This window comes from Sinohyriopsis cumingii, chromosome 5 (assembly GCF_028554795.1).
Source record: "Sinohyriopsis cumingii isolate HCF-2022 chromosome 5, ASM2855479v2, whole genome shotgun sequence".
Lineage (NCBI taxonomy): Eukaryota > Metazoa > Mollusca > Bivalvia > Unionida > Unionidae > Sinohyriopsis > Sinohyriopsis cumingii.
Window position 1 is genome coordinate 6,812,909 of NC_142965.1, and position 21,646 is coordinate 6,834,554.

A 21,646-nucleotide genomic window follows, 5' to 3' on the forward strand; every position below is an offset into this window, starting at 1 on the left:
TCAGGCTGAATAAGGTCGGTTTGACCTTGTATGACCTAAATAAGGTCAGTTTTCTACACAGATGGGTCAGATTAAATTGAATCAGTTTTCTGCACAGGTAGATTGAACTTAATTGGGTCAATTTTCTGCACAGGTTGGTTTTGAGTTAAATTGGATCAGTTTTGTGCAAAGCGCACAGGTTGGTCAATTAAATTGTGTCTAATTTTTGCTTTGTAGCGTTCAAAAATTCACATAAAATAAAATGGATACACAATATTGAGTAAAGGCATTTCCAAAAGCCTGAAGATAAATGTCACTGGGGTCAAAGGGCACAACTATCATTGCTAGATTTTTTACTGTATAACTTTAATGACATTTTAATGAGATTGTTGATTTTTATTTTCTTTAAAACCAGGAAGCCCTTGGAATATATCAGTCCTTGACCTTGACAAGTTTACAACTTCAGGCGAAGGGTTGGAGTTTGTACATGTAAAGAGAAAATATACTTTCACCATTCATTATCCGGGGAATCTCAGTGATGATTTCAAGGTTAAAATCACAGGTAAAATATAAACTTTTCCTATAATATTTCTGTATGTATGTAATCAATTTTTTGCACATTTTGATTTAAGACAGTGATGAATTCTTAGTCTCACTATCAGAACTTTTATCTTGGTTTGAATTTAAATTTAGAAACCAGCATTTTGATGTCTGAAATTTAAGTCTGGCTTAAAAAATGTGTCATTTAGAGGGTTTATATGTTAAAGTGGGAAGCAGTACCATTAGATTTTTTTAGACTGGTATAACATCAGATTTTTATTATTAGACTGGTCTAGCATCAGATTTTTAATAGACTGGTCTAACATCAGATTCTTTGCATACAAAAGCATATCACATTAAGATGAATGTAACTATAGTCTCAAATTTTAATACAAATGGAGACTTGAGTCTGTTTTTTAAATGATGGAAAATGAGCCAAGAGTCTTGGGAGGCACTTCAGGATAGTATCTAAGTAGAAAATATTTTAAATAACATAAAATCAGCAGTGAAAAAGAAATAAATTGTCTGTTCTGATCATTTGTATAGCAGATAAGATAAACTTTTTTTATCAACCTCTCCCCCCATGATGTTAAATAGCAACAAGTCTTAAAAGAATTGAAGTTGCACTGTTTGTTCCAGCTTTGAAAGAAACTACTTGAAATTAGGGCCCATGTTCTGTATAACCTGGAGTCAACCAGAAATATGTAGACACAGTATTACACAAAAATATTTATGGATGCTGTATTGCACATATTCAATTCACAGAGTTGAAACTTTTGTTTTTGCAGTTTTGGAGTTTACCAAGTTCAAAATAACTGATCTGCATTTGTTACAATAGTGAGTAGATTGGAGGGGTTTTAGTTTTCTGAATTCAGTACCTTACATTAAATATTGATACTTTTAAATTCTATCACATGGCACATAATTGGGCGCCACAGTAGACTGGAATGACTAAGATTTATGTGTATAATGCATATGTATAATGTCACATTCTTTAATCAGCATCCTCTCTAGTTTGTCACAACTCACAGAAGCACATATTTAAGAGTACTGTATTCACTCAAACAATCCCCAACGGTGAAGAACCAGATCTGCAGTAAGGTATTGACTAATTTTCAAGTATGGACATGTCGTTTTCAAAATGCAGTAACATTGCACAAAATTATAGACCTGGTAATGCTGGGCAGGATTTTACTGTTTTCCATTTAATATGCTTAATGTATCAATGGATTATTGATTCTTTACTGAAAATACTTGCATGAATAGATTATCTTGGCTGTGGCCAACTTGCTATTGATTGACCCTTTGAAATGAGTTCACAAGAATGTGTTTCAGTACTAATTCAGTAACCTTCTTTTTATATACTTGAACCAGATAAAGAAATGAAACATTTTATCTTATAAAAATTTACATTTAAATCTAAATCAGGATATCTGAAAATACTTGTACTAATTTCTGTTCTATTGATGAAACATTTACATGGTTTTAATTAATAATGCATATTGTTTTAATTAATAAAGCATTTCTGTTTTCCTTTTGTTCTCATTCCTTTGCATATCAAGTAGCCACAGTAGATTACTTGCTAAATCAGCGTTTGATAGAAAATCAGCTTTAGATACCACTAAAAAGGGTGTCGTTATCCTTTCAAAAGTGGCAGTTCCACGGATTTTACCAACATTGTTTTCCTGCAAGCGCCACTGAAACGGAAATGCTGATTCTGCAATTATGATTCAATCTATCATTTTCAAGAGCAGGAATACTGCCAATGTAGACGTTGCATTGAAAATTTGTTCAAGTCCAAATATTGCAGTTTTGCTTCCTCTGACATCATCATCTTGGGATGCAAAGTGTTTTTGTTTCCTTTTAAACAAACCGAGTCCCACATCACATAGTTAACAATGGTACATGTAAAATAGATTAGGCTACAGTATGGTTTTATTTATATTACTATGAGAAAATGTTGAATAGTTCGAGCAATATAAAATAATTCTGACCTGGTTTAAAGTATATAATATGGGTAAATACAGTACTTAAGCATTCACAAAACACATTAGTATGTTACTATATCATTAGTAGTCATTATTTTATCACTGTATTTACAAATACATTACTACTCATTTCAGTGGCACACTGGAGGTGAAGTCTTAGTTTTATTTTCTAGTGCTGTATATTAGCACCTTCATTATAAATTTCAGTTTTAATAGTATTTATTCAAATTGCACATTAGTAGAATGCTTTTTCATTTGCAAAAGTTATATGAAAATAAATCTTGCATGAATCGTCACAGTCTTCTGTTATTTTTCATCCATTACCTTTTGAATTTTCTCTCAAACGTATACATTATATGTTTATATATTGTCCCTCTATGTCAGCTTAGAGAATATGCATGATACGCTCTCTTGCGTGTAGCAAGACGCGATGATATAATGCAGAAATCATGGCAGCTCAGTGGTTAGCATGCTGGAATCCTGGCTGATGGAGGCAGGTTCAAATCCTACTATTAGATCAGTCCTGGTAGGCTGCTGTGGTGTTGCTTGTGGTGTTGCTGTGCTGTAAAACACCAAACCAAACCATCTTTGAAAGAAGATAACTGTAAAATAATTAGGAGTCATTGTGTTGTTTGAGAAAATAATAATAATAATAATAATAATAAAAATAATGTCTTATTTATAGAAGGTGACTCATTAGTCCAGGACTATTCTCCCTTGATGCCCTTTTAAGGAGAGTATAACAATGCACATTATATGAAGATAGCAATAATTACTGTGCATTCTAACATGTTTAGTATTGAAATACTAAATTCCATTATCTATTAGAAACACATACATGCTAATGATATCTCTTCATAAACACTCATTTTTTCAGCAGATTTTACATGTAGTGGAAGCTTGATGATGGGGAAAATGTTGCTTCACAAAAAGTGGGATGTGAAAACTTTGTATAAAATGGAATTTTATTGCTGTAATTGATAACAAAATGTTGTTTTGAAAATAAATACAAATCTTGATTATTTTAAGGATTTGAAAAGAAAATTTTGGTTCCAAACCCAAATTTTAGAAAGTCCAAAACAGATCAAAAGACCTGAGAACTGAAGCATTTTAAATATTCCATTTATATGTTACATTGGGAGGCTGTAAGTTACACTTGTATATGTATCAGGTAAAGGGATAAGGAGAGTGTAACATTGGGAGGCTGTAAGTTACACTTGTATATGTATCAGGTAAAGGGATAAGGAGAGTGTAACATTGGGAGGCTGTAAGTTACACTTGTATATGTATCAGGTAAAGGGATAAGGAGAGTGTAACATTGGGAGGCTGTAAGTTACACTTGTATATGTATCAGGTAAAGGGATAAGGAGAGTGTAACATTGGGAGGCTGTAAGTTACACTTGTATATGTATCAGGTAAAGGGATAAGGAGAGTGTAACATTGGGAGGCTGTAAGTTACACTTGTATATGTATCAGGTAAAGGGATAAGGAGAGTGTAACATTGGGAGGCTATAAGTTACACTTGTATATGTAGAGAAGACAAGAGTGATCATGTGGTTTGACCCTATAATGACAGTATCCATTATCAGTCAGTTAATTAACTTGAGAATTTGACAGAGCATTTTGCATGCTTCATCCATACTTAGTATTGTTGAGTTATCCCATCAGTGTTAAGCATGCTTGTGGATCCCTGATAAATGTTATGACCTTTGACCTTTGCTAACATTGTCATGAACATTCAGACTGCTTGGTCATTTTAGTCAGACTAGAATTACTATATCATTTGTTTTTCAGAGGCATATATTATGTCATCTTTGCTAGCCAAGACCCCTATATATTAACCCTTTCTTGGCGAAACAGATAGATATTTCAGTGCCTTGTCCTAGCAACATCTATTGGAGTTCATGAATTGTCTCCCCTGGTATGTAATGCCAAATTGCAAATAGCATGTAACAGCTGTGTATTGTATGCCGGCCAAAAATGGTGGAGGCAATTGGGCAATTGACTTCAAAAGGATACTTTGTAAGTTTAGCATCAAAAGTATGACTAAGTTCCAGAGTGATGTCATTACAGGTGTACCTTAGAGAAAGTATGTATTTATACAAACATGGACTGGCAGTGGAAAACTTATTTAGAAGTACATTCCAGTTGTGTGATTCCATGGTCTTGATCTTGTAGGAACAGTGTTCAGATTTGAACAACTTGATTTTGATTGGATGTGGTGGCTTGCTGCTGCATCCATTGAAATTTACAGACCTGAAGCACTGAAATATCGGTTTGATCTGCCATGGTGTAGAGAAGGTTAACACATTGGAACCTTGGCTTGCAAAGATGCAGACATTTTAAGATTTTGATAAATTATGTATTTATATTATAAGACACAGTTTTCATGTAGACATTTTAAGCTTTGGGTATTTTGCATGCTTTTAAGGCATGGATGTTCAGTTGTTAATTTTTTTCACAACATTTTGAAATGCTGAATATAATCTATGTAGAAATAAAGTACAAATTCTTCTCTTTGTATGGGTCTAAATAATATGTAGATTTGGTATCTTATTTTACTGCAGTTTTTTTTCTATTAGTTATCAATAATTTGATTAGCTTTTGCTTGGCAGCAGGTGTTTAGTTTTTATTATTTGTCAGAGTAGATCCCACCCACATATACATGTACCTAGATAGTGTTATAAGAATTAATATTTTGTGTCAAGCTTGTTTTATTTTGCTTTTATCTTTGCACATGCAAATTGGAGATGGTGATATAAGCATATGTTTATTTTGCTTTTATCTAATACTTTTGAGTATTTGTGTGGTATAATACACACTGGGGTGAATTTGAGAATTCTTGTCTAACTTCATTTGTGTAATTTTCCAGCAAACATAAAGTCACCTACTATTCTTAACATTACAGTTAACCTTTCTTCCTTACTTAGACCAGTCAGTGCTGACATCTTTAGGAATTAAATTTGATACATATTTCAGCAAAAGTTCAAAAGTATAATGTTTTGACAACAATGTTTAAATAAAATGTTATATTTTTGCAGACACTGATTTTATTTTTATATATATATATATATATATATATATATATATATATATATATATATATATATATATATATATATATATGTACACACATTAGTAGGTATTTAAATAAGAACTCTCTAGTTTGAAAAATAACTTATTGTTTTTAGCACCCAGTGGAAGGAATGTGCCGGTCAAACGGACAAAAGAGGGGAATGACTACAGGGTTGAATATGTCCCAGTGGAAGTTGGTAAGTCTAGAATGACTACAGGGTTGAATATATCCCGGTGGAAGTTGTTAAGTCTAGAATGAATACAGGGTTGAATATATCCCAGTGGAAGTTGTTAAGTCTAGAATGACTACAGGGTTGAATATATCCCGTTGGAAGTTGTTAAGTCCAGAATGAATACAGGGTTGAATATAGGATTGTCATGAAACTTTACACACACAGTCATCTCAGGGTCTGCTTGGTCACAAATGAAAATGGTTTTGCTCTGATGTCCAGTATGGTCTCCACAGTGACCATCTTGAAAGTCTTGTTGATGTTACTACTCAGGAATAAAAAATCTTTTTGAAATGAGGTATTCACTTGAAGATTCTTAATTTGTTTAGTTGACCCTAAATGAAAATTGTACCCCCCAGACTTGCAATATGGACATCACCATGGTTACCATCTTGAAAACCATGCTACTGCTACTCCTCCAAAATGTAAAGTCTTATTTAAATGGGTTTTCATTAGAAGACATCTGTTAGGGGCTAAATGAAAATGGAGCCATTCAGATATCAAATGTGGCCACCACAGCTTCCATTGCAGATGTCTTGATAATATTGTATTTGCTGCTTCTCCCAAATAAATGATCATATCAGCATGAGGTTTCCACTAAAAGCCTTTTTATGATGACTAGTTGATCCTAAAATAAACTGGTGCTTATCTGGCCTTCAGTATGGCTACGTCTTGCGGTCAGTACTCCTAATGATCACACGATGTCTAGTCATTGAAAATGGTGTCGATCTAACAACGAATATGGCCACCATGGCATCATTTTAACGATCACGTTACCATTCATATAGTTTTCACCAGAAGACTTCTTATGAAGTCTGGTTTTCCTGAATTAAAATGTTGCCAATGAGATGACCAATATGGCTGCCATGGTGGCTATTTTGTAAAAGTATAAAAGGAAATAGGTTATTATGAACTCCAGTCTTTTCTTTTTGATCATTGGAACATCCATTTCCTTCAAGGGACTCGTGTTATACATTTGGCTGAGCCTATTTCACTATGACCCTGTAAGTCTGCCCATCAGTTTGCTCATCTATATATACCACTCTGTTTGCCTAGTGGTTAGAGCATCCTCCTTGAATGCAGGAGGTCATGGGTTTGATCCCCGGTCGAGTCATATCAAAGACTTAAAAATGGTACTAACAGCTACGTCGCTTGATGCTCAGCATTAAGAGGTTAGTGTTAGGACTGGTTGGCCTGGTATCAGGATAATGTGACTGGGTGGGACATCATGCTACATGTCTGCAGCTTGATGCCCCAGTGCTAGACATCACTATAAACAGTCACACTGCAGACATTGTAGTGATATGACTGAAAAATTGTTAAGGCTACGTTAAAAAGCCAAATCACACAAACATACACACACACACACACACTGTTCATCTGTAATTTAACTTCAGTTCTACAGCAACTTCCTTTGCTAATCATTACTGGCAAGTTCTTCTTGCTCAAAGAAACAAGGCTATAAATTTTATAGCCAAAAAGTCCAAGGTCAAGTTTGACTAAAAGAAGAAAATGTCTTTGCACAATGACATTAGTTCTACATCACACACTTGGATAAAATTTTGTGTCGGATTATTTTGGGGTCTTAAGTTTATTTCAGTGATGCTGTGATTTCACACAATAATGTATGACAGACCTGCACCAAGCTTTGTATTTGGAGTGAGGTAGATGCCTTTTGATTTGTGGGTCAGAAGTCATTATTATTTACTGGCGGAAGACAAATTATATCAGAAATTTTGTATCTTGACTGTTTACCATGACCGTTGTTTGTGCATTCTGTACATGTTGTTATTTTTAAGTTAAAAGGTCACTGTGACTGAAAACTTACTTCTGGACCATTTACCTTAACCAATGTTTGCATTTTGCTTGCACAGCTGGCATAGAGGAGGGCTACTGATTTTGCTTGCACAGCTGGCATAGAAGAGGGCTACTGATTTTGCTTGCACAGCTGGCATAGAAGAGGGCTACTGATTCTGGGGTCAGAAGATTATAGGTCAGGGTCATTGATTCTTGACCCAAATTTTTGAAGGTGGCTTGCAAATGGATTAAGAAACCTAGATTCTGGGGTCTGATGGTCAGAGGTCAAGGTCATGGTGAGTTTGCTAAGACAATAATTGTTTCTGCATATTAAGTTTAGTTCAAGACCATGTACCTTGACCAAAGGTCAAGATCATTAGGACTTGTTAACATTCATGTCCATCTAGTGCCTACATAGGGAACTATTAAACACAGGGAAAGCATGCAATGTGCTGTTCAGTATAGACTTGATATAGTTGTATTTACATATCTAGTATTATCTGGGATCATTAAGGATATAAAACCTTATCGTTTTACATGTTACCTATTTGATCTGTTTCCAGGTGATCACAACATAGAGGTTAGGTTCGGAAACCAGGAACTTAATGGCAGTCCATTTGTTGCCAAGGCTTATGACACATCAGCAATCAAAGTAACTCCACCCAAAGATGGAGTTGTTGGAGAAGGCATCAGTTTCTTAAGTAAGTTGTAGCACACTGTCTTTCTCAGTTTTTTGTTAGTCCAGCATCCACAGGTATGAATATATGTAGAACATATAGATGGTACCTGACTATGGGATTGTGGGATTCTCAAAGAAGGATGTTTATCAAATCATTGTGTTTATTTATCAAAGAATTATGTTTATTTGTCAAATCATTGCTTTAAAGTCTGTTGTTCATGATTTCATTTGATTTCTAATTAGCTAATGATGGTATTTGCATGCATCCACTTGTCTGATTGAGATATGTTATTTATGCAGAAACTCTTGAGGGATTCCAATTGAAATTTCTCCTAGAGGGATATAGCAAACTGAACCATTATTCAGTCATCACGGCTCAGGAAAACCACTCATCCGAATGTCCTGACCTTGTACAAATTGGCAGGGCTGAGAAAAAGTTTACTATGTACTTGTCCCTTGACTGCAGATTCCAAACCTTTAAAATAAATATGAGTGCATTTTTTCCCCATAACAAGTGTCGAAGTTCAACATCACTTAACCCTTTCCTGCTTGCAAGCGCCTTTGGATACCTCTACTCCATTCACATACAAGCGCCTTTGGTTGCCTGTACCCAATTCACATACAGGCGCCTTTGAACGCTTCTACCCTATTCGCATACAAGCGCCTTTTGATGCCTGCTGTAAAGATCAGTCATTTTAGTGGGTTTTTGTAGCGCCACCTTCAGGGAAAAATCCCATCTACATACTACAGTCACTGACCATTATGTCAGATCACGTAGTCAATGATAATGCTCAGGTTGAAATCTGCTATTTAAAGTAACTGGGTCATATTCTCCACTCTCCAAAATGGAGGTTGATTATTTTGTTCAGTACTTACAGAGTTTTCATGATTAGAATCACAACTATGAAACCTTCGGTAACTTGGGTAAAGGCTCTGATATTTATGTAGGCAGCAATTAGTTTTTATAAATTATCAAATTCAGATGACTTAGTGGTGTAGACGCGGACAAAAAACTTGTAAATTTCGAGTATGAGAAATGGCAGCTATGGTTGGTTGCACAGCTTCACTGATTTGACAGTGAACAAGTTCTCTTAAGATTTTAAAGCACATACAAAATTCTTCGGTGAAAAAAATTACACAGCTATAATGATCAGAATTTACTCTTAAATTTTTCCGTACATAATAGATGTGCACCAAAAATGTAAAATGGTTAAAATTACTGTTAAATGTAACATGTACTACACTGCTTAACAGTTAACAGGCAGGCCTATGTGGATGGAGTTGAATAAGTAACAGGTGTTCTGTTTATAGCACACTGCACTGGGTAACTTTGCTACTTGTGTATCGAAGGGCTAAAAAGCCATACACTGTATGAGGTAAAGGGTTAACATCTGACATTTGTCAGCTATAAATAACCTATGCCGAATTTGTAGTCAGCATCGAACATGTTCCTTTTTTATGCAGGTGCCTGATATAAGGTAGATACTTAGAGGGTATATATTATTTGCAATTTATTTTCAAGTTGCACACTTAGCCATCTATTTCTTAATGATGTTTGCATTTATCACAACACTTTTCAGTAATTTAGATGTCAGTTCTGTTTTAATGAGGCAATATACACATTTTAATGGGTCAGACCCCTAAGAAGGGAGAATGCCAAAATGTGTTTGATTTTTCATCTGTCTGGCAAAGTTACTATTACTGCGGGTCATAGGTATTTTCATGACTCAAGCTTTATTGATATGTTGTCATGCCAGGTTCTTTCTATAACAGTGTAATTAATTTTCACCAAAAGAATGTTGCCAACTTACAATCAAAATAGATTTTTTAAATGTCTCATCCAATTTACACCAACTGTCTGACATGCTGATGTAATCTGTTTACAAATCAGATAAATTTGAGAAAATAGTGAGTTGGTCAAAGTCTAGGTGAGGTACAAATGTTCCAGTTAATTGGATCATTCAGCAGTCTTCCTTTATATGTCATCTATATTTAATTCTCGTGAATGGTTCTGACCCATTTTAGTATCAGGCTTGTGTGTAGTCCATTAGTAAAAGTGTAAGTGGTGTAGAAGTAAACTGTGCTGGAAATCATGAGGACAGGGAAGAGTAACTCTTGCAACTCAATTTTCCCTGGGACAAGTGTATGGACATTTTTTCCAGAGTGTGGATTCATGAATGTAATTTGTGGAGTATAAAAGGTCAATCAGTCAAGGGTTGTCACAACGTAAGAAAAGTGGGAAGAAGAGGACACAGAGTTTAGGATAACACACAGAAGGATTGGATGGTCTGACACCAAAAATGTGGAAAGCATCAATAAAGCATTTGGTTGCGCCTCATCTTATGTAAACAGGGTCTACTCTAGGATGTGTGGTTGCACACTTCAGTAGATATTCTCTCAAAATATCCATCAGAAAAGTCCTTTTCAAGCAGGAGTGAGAATCCCCACCCTCCCATAATTTTAACTTCGAGAATAGACCTGGTGGACGGCTAGCGTGGATATGTGGGAAAGCCTGCCAGTAGCTTCTCGTGGGTCTGTGGTTCTTCCCTGGGTTTTCCAGGGTTCTTCCTCCACCAGTTATACTGGAAGCCATGTATAGCCTATCTTGTGCTGAAAAATGGCGTTAAACCCTATAACAACAACAACAAGACCCGGTGGAAGGAAAACTATATCTGCAAGGAAGTCCCACCCCACCCCACTTTACTGCAACATGATTCTGTCTTCTAGAGGTAAATGTGGGGACAGCTCCTTCATAAGAAAATGTCTGGCATCTCAGTATGCTTGCCATTCCCTCTTTCCAAAATCTCTGTCCATGTTAGTCCAATCCAAATTAATTTTTAATTTTTCTTTGTGCAGTTGATGTAAGCAAGGCAGGAGAAGGACAGTTGGAGATAATGGTTAACGATGGGAACATCCCTAACGAAGTGACCAGTGATGAAAATGGGGTGTACAAGATGACATTTATCCCAGAGACGGCTGGTACTCAAACTATAGATATCATCTTCAACAAAGAGCATCACCCAAGTAAGTACAAATAACAAATAAAATAAAGTCTTTAGTAAATTGGTCCCTCACATTTATTGCACCTTTGAAAGTATGCAAAAAACTCTTTCACTTAAGAGTTTACCTGGAATGTTCACTTTATTTAGGCTGAACATCAGTCATGGGTTCACCTGGCCCTAAATATTCTCACAATTAATCAGAGCTGTCGATTACAATAGACAGTAAACTACTCCATGGGGGCACCACTCCGGTGGACTAGAGGTTAGAAAACCCGTTTTGAATGGTATTAATAGCTGCCTTGCTAGGCACTCAGCATTAATAGGTTAGTGTTAGGACTGGTTGGCCTGGTGTCAGGATAATGTATGCTACATGTCTGCAGCATGATGCCCCAGTGCTGGACATTACTATAAAATGCCACACTGCAGACATCATAGTGATATGACTGAAAAATTGTTAAAGCTACGTTAACAATCCAAAACACACACGCACACACAGACAGACTCCATGGAGGTTTTCTTAATTTGAGTTTATCCATGAAGCGTATGGTCTAAAAGTTTACAAAAGATTCTTTATACCCAGTCATAAAAAAATCACTTTGTTTTCAGGTTTATGGAAATTTTCTTAAGAAAAGATGCTCCTCACTGGGACCTAGTTGAATTCATCCCATAATGTGCCAAGAGTTATCCTTGGTGACTGTTGCCTTTACTATTGATTTTTTGAGAGAAAAGGCAAGGGTACTCGATAATTAGATTTGTGTCATTCAATGCTGAATCCAATCCATATGATTTCTAGCATTGCCTTGAATTCATCACTGTTCAAATATTCTAATTTAAGTGTATTTTGACACATTGGTTTTACACTTCTTTAGATCTGGGTTTGATCCCCTGTTCCAGTGCAAGCAAAAGTTAGTAGACACATATGCAAATTAGTTGGTTTTCTTCAGGTTATCTTTCTTTGAACACAATGACCAACTCATAGAACAATCATGTTGTAGAAATTGTTGTGAAATCAGTGTAAGATATAATAAAAAAATTGTATAAAAAGATTTATCTTTCTTCAACAGAATCTCCATTGACCTGCCAAGCTGTAGACATTTCCGGAGCTTCGGTTACGGGTCTGAAGACGGAACATCCATGCAACATGGAAACATTTTTCTATGTTCATTCAGATTCTGGGAACAGCAGTCTGCCTGTCAGTGTAGAGGTGTTGGGTGAGTTTATGTGGAAATGCAATGTAAGAAATACTTATGGGGGTTTCATTTGTTTTTGCTTGCCTTGTTATACATGTATGCTTTGATTTAGTTTGGTTTTCTATACTTTTGGAAAATGGTAAAGATAACTGGAGTGTAGTTTTTGTCATGTTTGATTTTCTGTTTAAGAGCAGGATGCTCTAATTGGTTTTTCCTGGCTTATAATTGACCCATGATATAGTTGTCGCTAGCAGACCCTGATAAGTAGGTCACTTTTACTGATATTCAGTTATAAGAATTTTGTGCTGTCTTCACTTTAGGATGTAAGCATTTTTCACATAGAGTTTTGGGTCTGTAATGTTTATGATAATAGAACTTAACCTTTTAATTGGCACTACATATATCCAGTATTGTGCTAAGGGGCCCTGAGTGGCCGAGTGGTCTAAAGTGCTCACCATTCTGGATCACTGCGATCTCACCTCTGTCTGTGTGGGTTTGAGTCTCAGGCTCTGCTAATGTGGGTATGTGAGAAAGCCTGCCAGTAGCTTCTCATGGGTCGGTGGTTCTTCCCAGAGTTTTCCAGGGTTCTTCCTCCACCAGTTATACTGGCCGCCATGTATAGCCTATCTTGTGCTGAAAAATGGCATTAAACCCAACAACAACAACCAGTATTGTGCTGATGTGCCATTATGCCCTATGCACATGTACATAGGAGTCACAATGGCTCATTTTTAGCATGCTGGACACAGTCTCAATAGTAGGTTTTGGATCCTTTGATCAAGGTGGAGTAGATGAAGTATGAAGAGGCAGGGAGGATGGAGTATGATGAGGGAGGGAGACAGAGGGAGTATGGAGTAGGAAGAGGCAGGGAGATAGAGGGAGGATGTAGTATGAAGATGGAGGGACAGTGGAGTATGAAGAGGGAGGAAGGATGAAGTATGATGAGGGAGGAAGGATGGAGTATGATGAGGGAGGGAGATGGAGGGAGGATGGAGTATGATGAGGCAGGGAGAGAGAGAGAGGATGGAGTATGAAGAGGGAGGGAGGATGAAGTATGATGAGGGAGGGAGAGAAGGGAGGATGGAATATGAAGAGGGAGGGAGGATGGAGTATGATGAAGGAGGGAGAGGGAGGGAGGATGGAGTATGAAGAGGCAGGGAGGATGGAGTATGAAGAGGGAGGAAGGATGGAGGGAGAGGGAGGGAGGATGGAGTATGAAGAGGCAGGGAGGATAGAGTATGAAGAGGGAGGGAGAAACATAAAGAAGGAGAGAGTACATGGTATTAAATTTAACTTGATGACAGGCCTTTAAAACACCAAACCAAAAGAAAAGGGATCCCATATTTGAGGATGGAGATTTATCTATACTAATGTCGTTGACACATTGAAGGGAATGATCTGCATGGCTTTTATTATAGAGAGGGGGAAAGTTGAATAACTTCTAGGATATATTTGAAGTTTTGGCATTCTTAAAATTAGTTTAATTGGCTTTGAAATGTGCTTCTGCTTTTCTTTGTATGGATGATGTTTGTCATTATGAATAATCATTTGTAAAGTTAAAGTTTTTTCTAGCCATAAATAAACAAAGAAAAAGAAAAAAAAATGAGAATCTTTTCCTTGAAATTTGAAAGAATACTTTGTTCAGTTCTTGAAATTTATTTAGACATTGAACAAAGGGATAGCTTTTGTAGTATAGATTTGGACATTTGTGTAATGGCTTGGATATGAGTGAAGTTTAAAATTCAATTCGCCAGTGAACCAAAAAATTGTTTTGATGTTTGACTCATTGCTTGATATTATTCAGGTTATATTTCCTTGGCTTTGTTTTCAAAATTGTTTGAATAATCAGAAATACATTTTATACATGTTTCAAAGGTTCATAAGTCAACATTTTATTGAAAGATTTTAATAATCAAGTTGGCCATCATTGTAGTACATACTGCCACCATTGGCACCAACTTAAATTTTTGTTCTTCATATGATTTATTTGTACAGAGTTTTTGTTTGCATATATAAATATTTTATTTGGGTTCATCCTAAGTTTCCACTGATAATATTTCTGTGAGCTCAGCATTTTTATTATGCCTCCACTGCATGCGGAAGGAGCATCATGAATTTGTCCATAAATTGGTCCACTGTCTATTCATATGTCTATAGTGTGACTCCTCTTATAAGAAAGTATACACAGTAAGTCCTCCAACTCTTCCCCAAAAATGTGAGAATCATTTGTTTTGCTCATATTTAAACTAGTTAACATGGTATACATGTGTGCACATGGCACAGTCTAGGTTAGGTAATTTCTAAGAGTTACTTCCCTTTGTCTCTATGACGTATAGACAGACATGGGGTTGGGTTTCATTGTCATTTCGGGAGAACTTGATTGTGGTGCTATGTATTATCAGAGAAACATAATTTACCCCAAATATATCTTTATATTGAAATAGGTATGAACTGATTGCTATAAATTTTTGAGACTTGGACTTTTTTTGTCAATGATATTGTAAACGCTGTTAAGTTAAAACCATTTGACGTAGATTGGCTGTTCATATTGTCAGGCCCATTCCACAGTTTTTAAAATATATTTTAAACACATTTTTAAAAAACTATTTGGACTTTTTTAAAAATAGGAAAACCATTATTACGACATATAAGCAAATACCACTTAAGATAGACAAATGAAATTAAGTTTTGTATATGAAAATGACATGATTAAATTCTCGTGAAGTTAATACAATATTTAATTTTTGTTAAGTTTATAAGTATTTTGGACCTTTCTTGTTCTGCATGTCTGCAATGAGGGCATATGTATTTTATGAGCACTGATTCATTTGTGACTTACGATAATACTCTGCATGATATTTGTCAAATGTGTTAATTCTTAAATATCATTTGATATTTGTCAGATGTGATCATTCTCAAATATCATTTGATATTTGTCAGTTGTGATAATTTTTAAATATCTTTTGATATTTTTCAAATGTGATAATTCTGAAATGTCATTTGTCTGTTATTTTTCAAATGTGATAATTTTAAAATATCATTTGTTTGATATTTTTAAAATGTGTGATAATTCATTTACATGTGTGATAATTATTTTAAACAATATATGTGGGAATGATACTAATTAAACTATACCCATGTCCCTGTTGTTTGTTTTATGTTCAATTTGCTACCCAAATAGCATGTAACGATGAATGGTTGTTTTTGAAGTAGCACAAGCCGAGTTAATTACAGAGGCAATTAGCAATTGATGAGAATGAAAGCACTTAGCAAATTATGAGAAAGAAAACAGTAATTTCTGAAAATGAAAGCAATGCATGCATGATAACTCAGATTTTATGGTTTGTCAGTGTTCAAGGAATTTTGACTGTTAATTGATGTAGGTGTATGTGTGTGCTAATGAGTGACTGTTAATTGATGTATGTGTATGTGTGTGCTAATTAGTGACTGTTAATTGATGTAGGTGTATGTGTGTGCTAATGAATGAATATAGTAAGCAGCTGTCTGGAGCCATATCAGGATTGGATTTGTGTAGATGAATGGTGTCAGAGTGGATTATGTTGGGAATGAGTTGGATGTTTCTTTTTTTTAGGTGTATGCCTGCCAAATTGAACCTCTTTCTGCATATAGCCTTGTTTTATTTTATTTTTTCATATTTGAAAGCTTTTCATATTAGTAGTTTTCCCCAAGCTTAAAATATTCCAGTTTGAGCTTTGAGGGCATCTTGAGCACAGTCTTTATTCTTGCAGATACCAGCTATTGTCTATCCTGTACCATTGCATGCTGTTTTTAGTATATCTTGCAATATTATCTCTTAAGTTCACGGTATATTGAAGTGAGATTTAATTGATATGCACGTGCCCTTCCATATACTCTCAAGCAGGACGTTGCGTTTCATTAAACTCTCATCTGTCAGATGGTACTGGGTTTGTAACTAAATCATCTATATTTGACAACCTCAGCAAGTTTAAAAAGATTACGCTCTTCAGAATTCTGTGCTCAGCATCTTCTGATCTCGTACAGCAAGTGTATTGCACGGAAAAGGGACATAATCATGTGCATGTGACCATCTATCTTGACCTTAAGCTGATCAATAACAGCATGACTGCATGGAACTTTCACTGGTAAGAACCAACAATTTTTATTTCCTTATTTTCCACAATGCATTATCGTTTGTATGGGTATGAAATTCTAAGTTTTACAAAATGGGACTTTTTTTTAGCAGCACTTAAACTTTTTGATTGGTGGAGAATATAGTTAATGAATTTGGCCATTGATAGTTGAGTCTTTAAATCCATCATTATTCTGGAAACTCACAGAAAGTACCCGAGAATAATAGTCAGTTGCCCTTTGGAAATTCACAGAAAATACCCATGATAAATAGCAGCCCTTTGGAAATTCATAGAAAGTACCCATGAATAATAGTTGCCCTTTGGAAATTCACAGAGAGTACCCATGAATAATATTCAGTAGCCCTTTGGAAATTCACAGAGAGCACCCATGAACAATAGTAGCCCTTTGGAAATTCACAGAGAGCAACCATGAATAATAGTAGCCCTTTGGACATTCACAGAAAGTACCTGAGAATAATAGTCAGTTGCCCTTTGGAAATTCAGAGAGTGCCCATGAATAATAGACACTAGCCCTTTGGAAATTCACAGACAGTACCCATGAATAATAGTCAGTAGTCATTTGGAAAGTCACAGAAAGTGCCCATCGATAATAGTTAATAGTCATTTAGAAATTTATGAAAAATACCAATAGATCAGAGTCAATAGCCATTTAGGAAATGTATGAAAAGTACCTATAGATCAGAGTCAATAGCTATTTAGGAAATGTATGAAAAATACCTATAGATCAGAGTCAATAGCCATTTAGGAAATGTATGAAAAGTACCTATAGATCAGAGTCAATAGTCATTTAGGAAATGTATGAAAAGTACCTATAGATCAGAGTCAATAGCCATTTAGGAAATGTATGAAAAGTACCTATAGATCAGAGTCAATAGCCATTTAGGAAATGTATGAAAAGTACATATACATAATAGTCAATAGCCATTTAGGAAATGTATGAAAAGTACCTATAGATCAGAGTCAATAGCCGTTTAGGAAATGTATGAAAAGTACCTATAGATCAGAGTCAATAGCCATTTAGGAAATGTATGAAAAGTACTTATAGATCAGAGTCAATAGCCATTCAGGAAATGTATGAAAAGTACCAATGCATAATAGTTAATAGCTATCTGGAAATTCACAAAAAATATGTAATTGTCATTTTGGAAATCAACAACGTACATACTAATAATAATTAATAGCCATCAGGAAATCCACAACAAAGTACCTGTCAGGAATACTTAATAACAATCTGAAAATCCGCTACAGATTATCTATCAATAATAATTAATAGCCATCTGGACATCCATTACAAAATATTTGTATGTAATAATTAATAGCCGTCAGTAAATCCACAAGAAAGTACCTATTGGGAATAATTAATAGCCACTTGAAAATCCACAGCAAAGTACCTGTTGGGAATAACTAATAGCCGTCAGTAAATCCACAACAAAGTACCTGTTGGGAATAATTAATAGCCACTGGAAAATCCACAGCAAAGTACCTGTTGGGAATAACTAATAGCCATCAGTAAATCCACAACAAAGTACCTGTTGGGAATAATTAATAGCCACTGGAAAATCCACAGCAAAGTACCTGTTGGGAATAACTAATAGCCGTCAGTAAATCCACAACAAAGTACCTGTTGGGAATAATTAATAGCCACTGGAAAATCCACAGCAAAGTACCTGTTGGGAATAACTAATAGCCGTCAGTAAATCCACAACAAAGTACCTGTTGGGAATAATTAATAGCCACTGGAAAATCCACAACAAAGTACCTGTTGGGAATAACTAATAGCCATCAGTAAATCCACAACAAAGTACCTGTTGGAAATAATTAATAGCCACTGGAAAATCCACAACAAAGTACCTGTTGGGAATAATTAATAGCCATCAGGAAATCAACAGCAAAGTACCTGTCAATAATAGTTCACTCATAGTTCTGTGAATTCTTTCATTTAATAAAAATCTATTTTTTAAAAAATTTCCAAAGCAAAAAGTCCTCAGTTTTTAGATTTCTGATTTGGGGGAGTGGGTCAGTTTGTTTCCCTAAAGAAGTATTGTTCATTGGCCCTTTCAATTCTTGGTTGTTAGAATATTGTAATGGCTATATTTGTAACAGTCTTTGTATTGTTAATATAATTAATGGATAATCCATACCAATTGTGGAGTTTTTTTCATTAGTATTATAAACCATGTTAGTCACATTTTCATTGTGATTGTAAGCATCTGGCCAAGATTTTTCCTTTAATAAAAGACATATATAGTTAATTTAATTATTCGATTTAGTTTTGAAAATTGTCATGCTTATTGGATTCATCAACTAAAGAATGTGCTTATAAAAATACGGGGAAACTGCATATATTGTTCAACTTGTAATTTGATTGTTGCAGACCTTAGATGTTTTCAATCAATCATAAGATTTAAACCTCTGAGCAACAGCATAGTTTTTTTTGTATGATTCAACCACAGAATATCATTTGACTGGTTAATATTTTAATTTTCATTTCCTTTCTTAGCCCCCGGTGGTAATATAGTACCAGTTAGTGTTAATAAGTTGATGGATGGTAGGACCTCAATGACCTTCACACCTACAAAAGTTGGTGAGTATCAATGAGTGCCTACAAGTGGACATGTATCTGTAAGAGTTGCCTCCCTTATTAGCAACAGCGATGCAAGTTAATTTATTCCTGCATTCAAGAAAATGTTTGTATTGTCCTGTTGACATAAGACATAGGCAGCAGCTAAATTCTTAATTTGAGAGATTAGAGAGAAATAGAGACACAGACAGACAGAGAGGCAGAAAAAATTATCTGAAATATGTTGCAGAGTTGAGGATGATCAGATTTATTATATAATGTTGTGGACACTATGGTGAACATAAGCAATGTAGCCTCCATGATTGTTATGCTAAAAAAAATTTGAAGAGAGGAACACTACAGACTTGTAAAAAAATATAGGAAGCACATAAATAATTCTAAAAATTGCCAACAGATCCTGCAGGATTAATTAAAGAATCTAAAAGTCCTTTAAATTTGTTGCTGCCACTTTGATTGTAAAACTGACAAATTTGGAACTGACATGGAACATAACAGTGCAATAATTCTGGCACTGACATTGAATGTTAAAGTCCAGTCTATCTGTTGCTGACATTGCATGTTAAAGTCTGTTATATCTAATGCTAATATTGAATGTTAAAGTCCAGTATGTCTGTTGCTGACATTAAATGTTTAAGTCCAGTATGTCTGTTGCCGACCTTGAATGTAAAAGTCCAGTATGTCTGGTGCTGACATCGAATGTAAAAGTCCAGTATGTTTGGTGCTGACATTGAATGTAAAAGTCCAGTATGTCTGTTGCTGACATTAAATGTTAAAGTCCAGTATGTCTGGTGCTGACCTTGAATGTAAAACTCCAGTATATCTGGTACTGTCATTGAATGTTAAAGTCCAGTATGTCTGTTGCTGACATTAAATGTTAAAGTCCAGTATGTCTGGTGCTGACCTTGAATGTAAAACTCCAGTATATCTGGTGCTGTCATTGAATGTTAAAGTCCAGTATGTCTGTTGCCGACCTTGAATGTAAAAGTCCAGTATGTCTGTTGCTGACATTGAATGTTAAAGTCCAGTATGTCTGGTGCTAACATTGAATGTTAAAGTCCACTATATCTGGTGCTAACATTGAATTTTAAAGTCCAGTATGTCTGGTGCTGACATTGAACGTTAAGGTCCAATATGTCTGGTGCTGACCTTGAATGTTGAAGTCCAGTACATCTGGTGCTGACCTTGAAGGTTAAAGTCCAGTATGTCTGGTGCTGACCTTGAATGTTAAAGTCCAGTATGTCTGGTGCTGACCTTGAATGTTAAAGTCCAGTATGTCTGGTGCTGACCTTGAATGTTAAAGTCCAGTAGGTCTCATGCTGAACTTGAATGTTAAAGTCCAGTAGGTCTGGTGCTAAACTTGAATGTAAAACTCCAGTATACCTGGTGCTAACATTGAATGTAAAAGTCCATTATATCTAATATTAATATTGAATGTAAAAGTCAGTATATCTGCTGCTGACATTGAATGTAAAAGTCCATTATATCTAATGCTAATATTAAATGTAAAGGTAAAATTGTTGAATGTGAAAGTCCACTATATAAAAGTCCAATATATCTAGTGATGACATTGATTTAATATTATTGCTCTTTCAGAAAATGAAGATGTGTATATTTAGAAAAAAATGCCAGAACCTTTTTTTAAGTGACTGCATTTTGCAATATATTATCAGGTACTCATACCATAAATGTGACCTCTTTGGGTGTTCATATTGGAAAGAGTCCATACAAAACAGAGGTTTACAATGCAAAGGCTGCCAGAATATCAAAGATGCCTCTGGGACTACTGGGCATTCCATTTAAGTTTGTTGGTAAGTATTTAAAATACATACATTTTATCCATGCAGAAACTCAAGTTAAAGTAACAGTATGACTGCTTTAATAGACATCCAAGAGACTGACATATTCAGACCATTATAGTGCAAGATTCAATACATGTAAGTGTTGTTGTTGGGTTTAACGTCATTTTTCAGCACACGATAGGCTGTGCATGGCGGCCAGTATTAATGGTGGAAGAATAACCCGGGAAAACCCCAGGAAGAACCACTGACCCACGAGAAGCTACTGGCAAGCTTTCTCACATACCCATTCAATACATGTAAGAGACCGGCCATTTGTCATGGTATGGCAGATCATGTAAGATTCAAAAAATGTAAAAGAGACCTTTTGTCATAGTATGGCATAGCATGTATTATTTAATGTAACAGATCACTAGTCACAGTATGGTAGAGCATGTAGAATGCAATAAATGTAACAGGGACCATTTGTCACAGTAAGGTAGAGCATGTATGATTCAATACATGTAACAGGGACCATTTGTCACAGTATGGTAGATCATGTAGGATTGAATAAATATTACAGAGACCATATGTCACAATGGCAGATCATGTAGGATTCAATAAATGTTACAGTGACCATTTATCACAGAACGGCAGATCATGTAGAATTCAATAAA

At 35.3% G+C, this 21,646-nt stretch overlaps 1 protein-coding gene and 1 long non-coding RNA gene across 3 annotated transcripts in view; both read left to right on the forward strand.

Moving 5' to 3' along the window:
• LOC149798572 (filamin-B-like) overlaps positions 1 to 21,646 on the forward strand; it is a 198,825-nt gene that overhangs the window by 107,644 nt on the left and 69,535 nt on the right. Inside the window, exons 16-20 of one of the 2 annotated variants that reach the window (XM_089957384.1) lie at positions 395 to 541; positions 5,699 to 5,779; positions 8,173 to 8,310; positions 11,145 to 11,312; positions 12,355 to 12,501. In XM_089957384.1, the coding sequence (XP_089813510.1) occupies positions 395 to 541; positions 5,699 to 5,779; positions 8,173 to 8,310; positions 11,145 to 11,312; positions 12,355 to 12,501 (681 nt within the window). The remainder of the gene's footprint in view (positions 1 to 394; positions 542 to 5,698; positions 5,780 to 8,172; positions 8,311 to 11,144; positions 11,313 to 12,354; positions 12,502 to 21,646) is intronic. The other variant, XM_089957385.1, reaches the window with a different exon arrangement.
• Positions 12,518 to 20,994, forward strand: LOC149798574 (uncharacterized). Its single transcript, XR_016420992.1, has 2 exons — positions 12,518 to 19,197; positions 20,865 to 20,994. It is a non-coding gene; the product is annotated as an uncharacterized LOC149798574 (long non-coding RNA).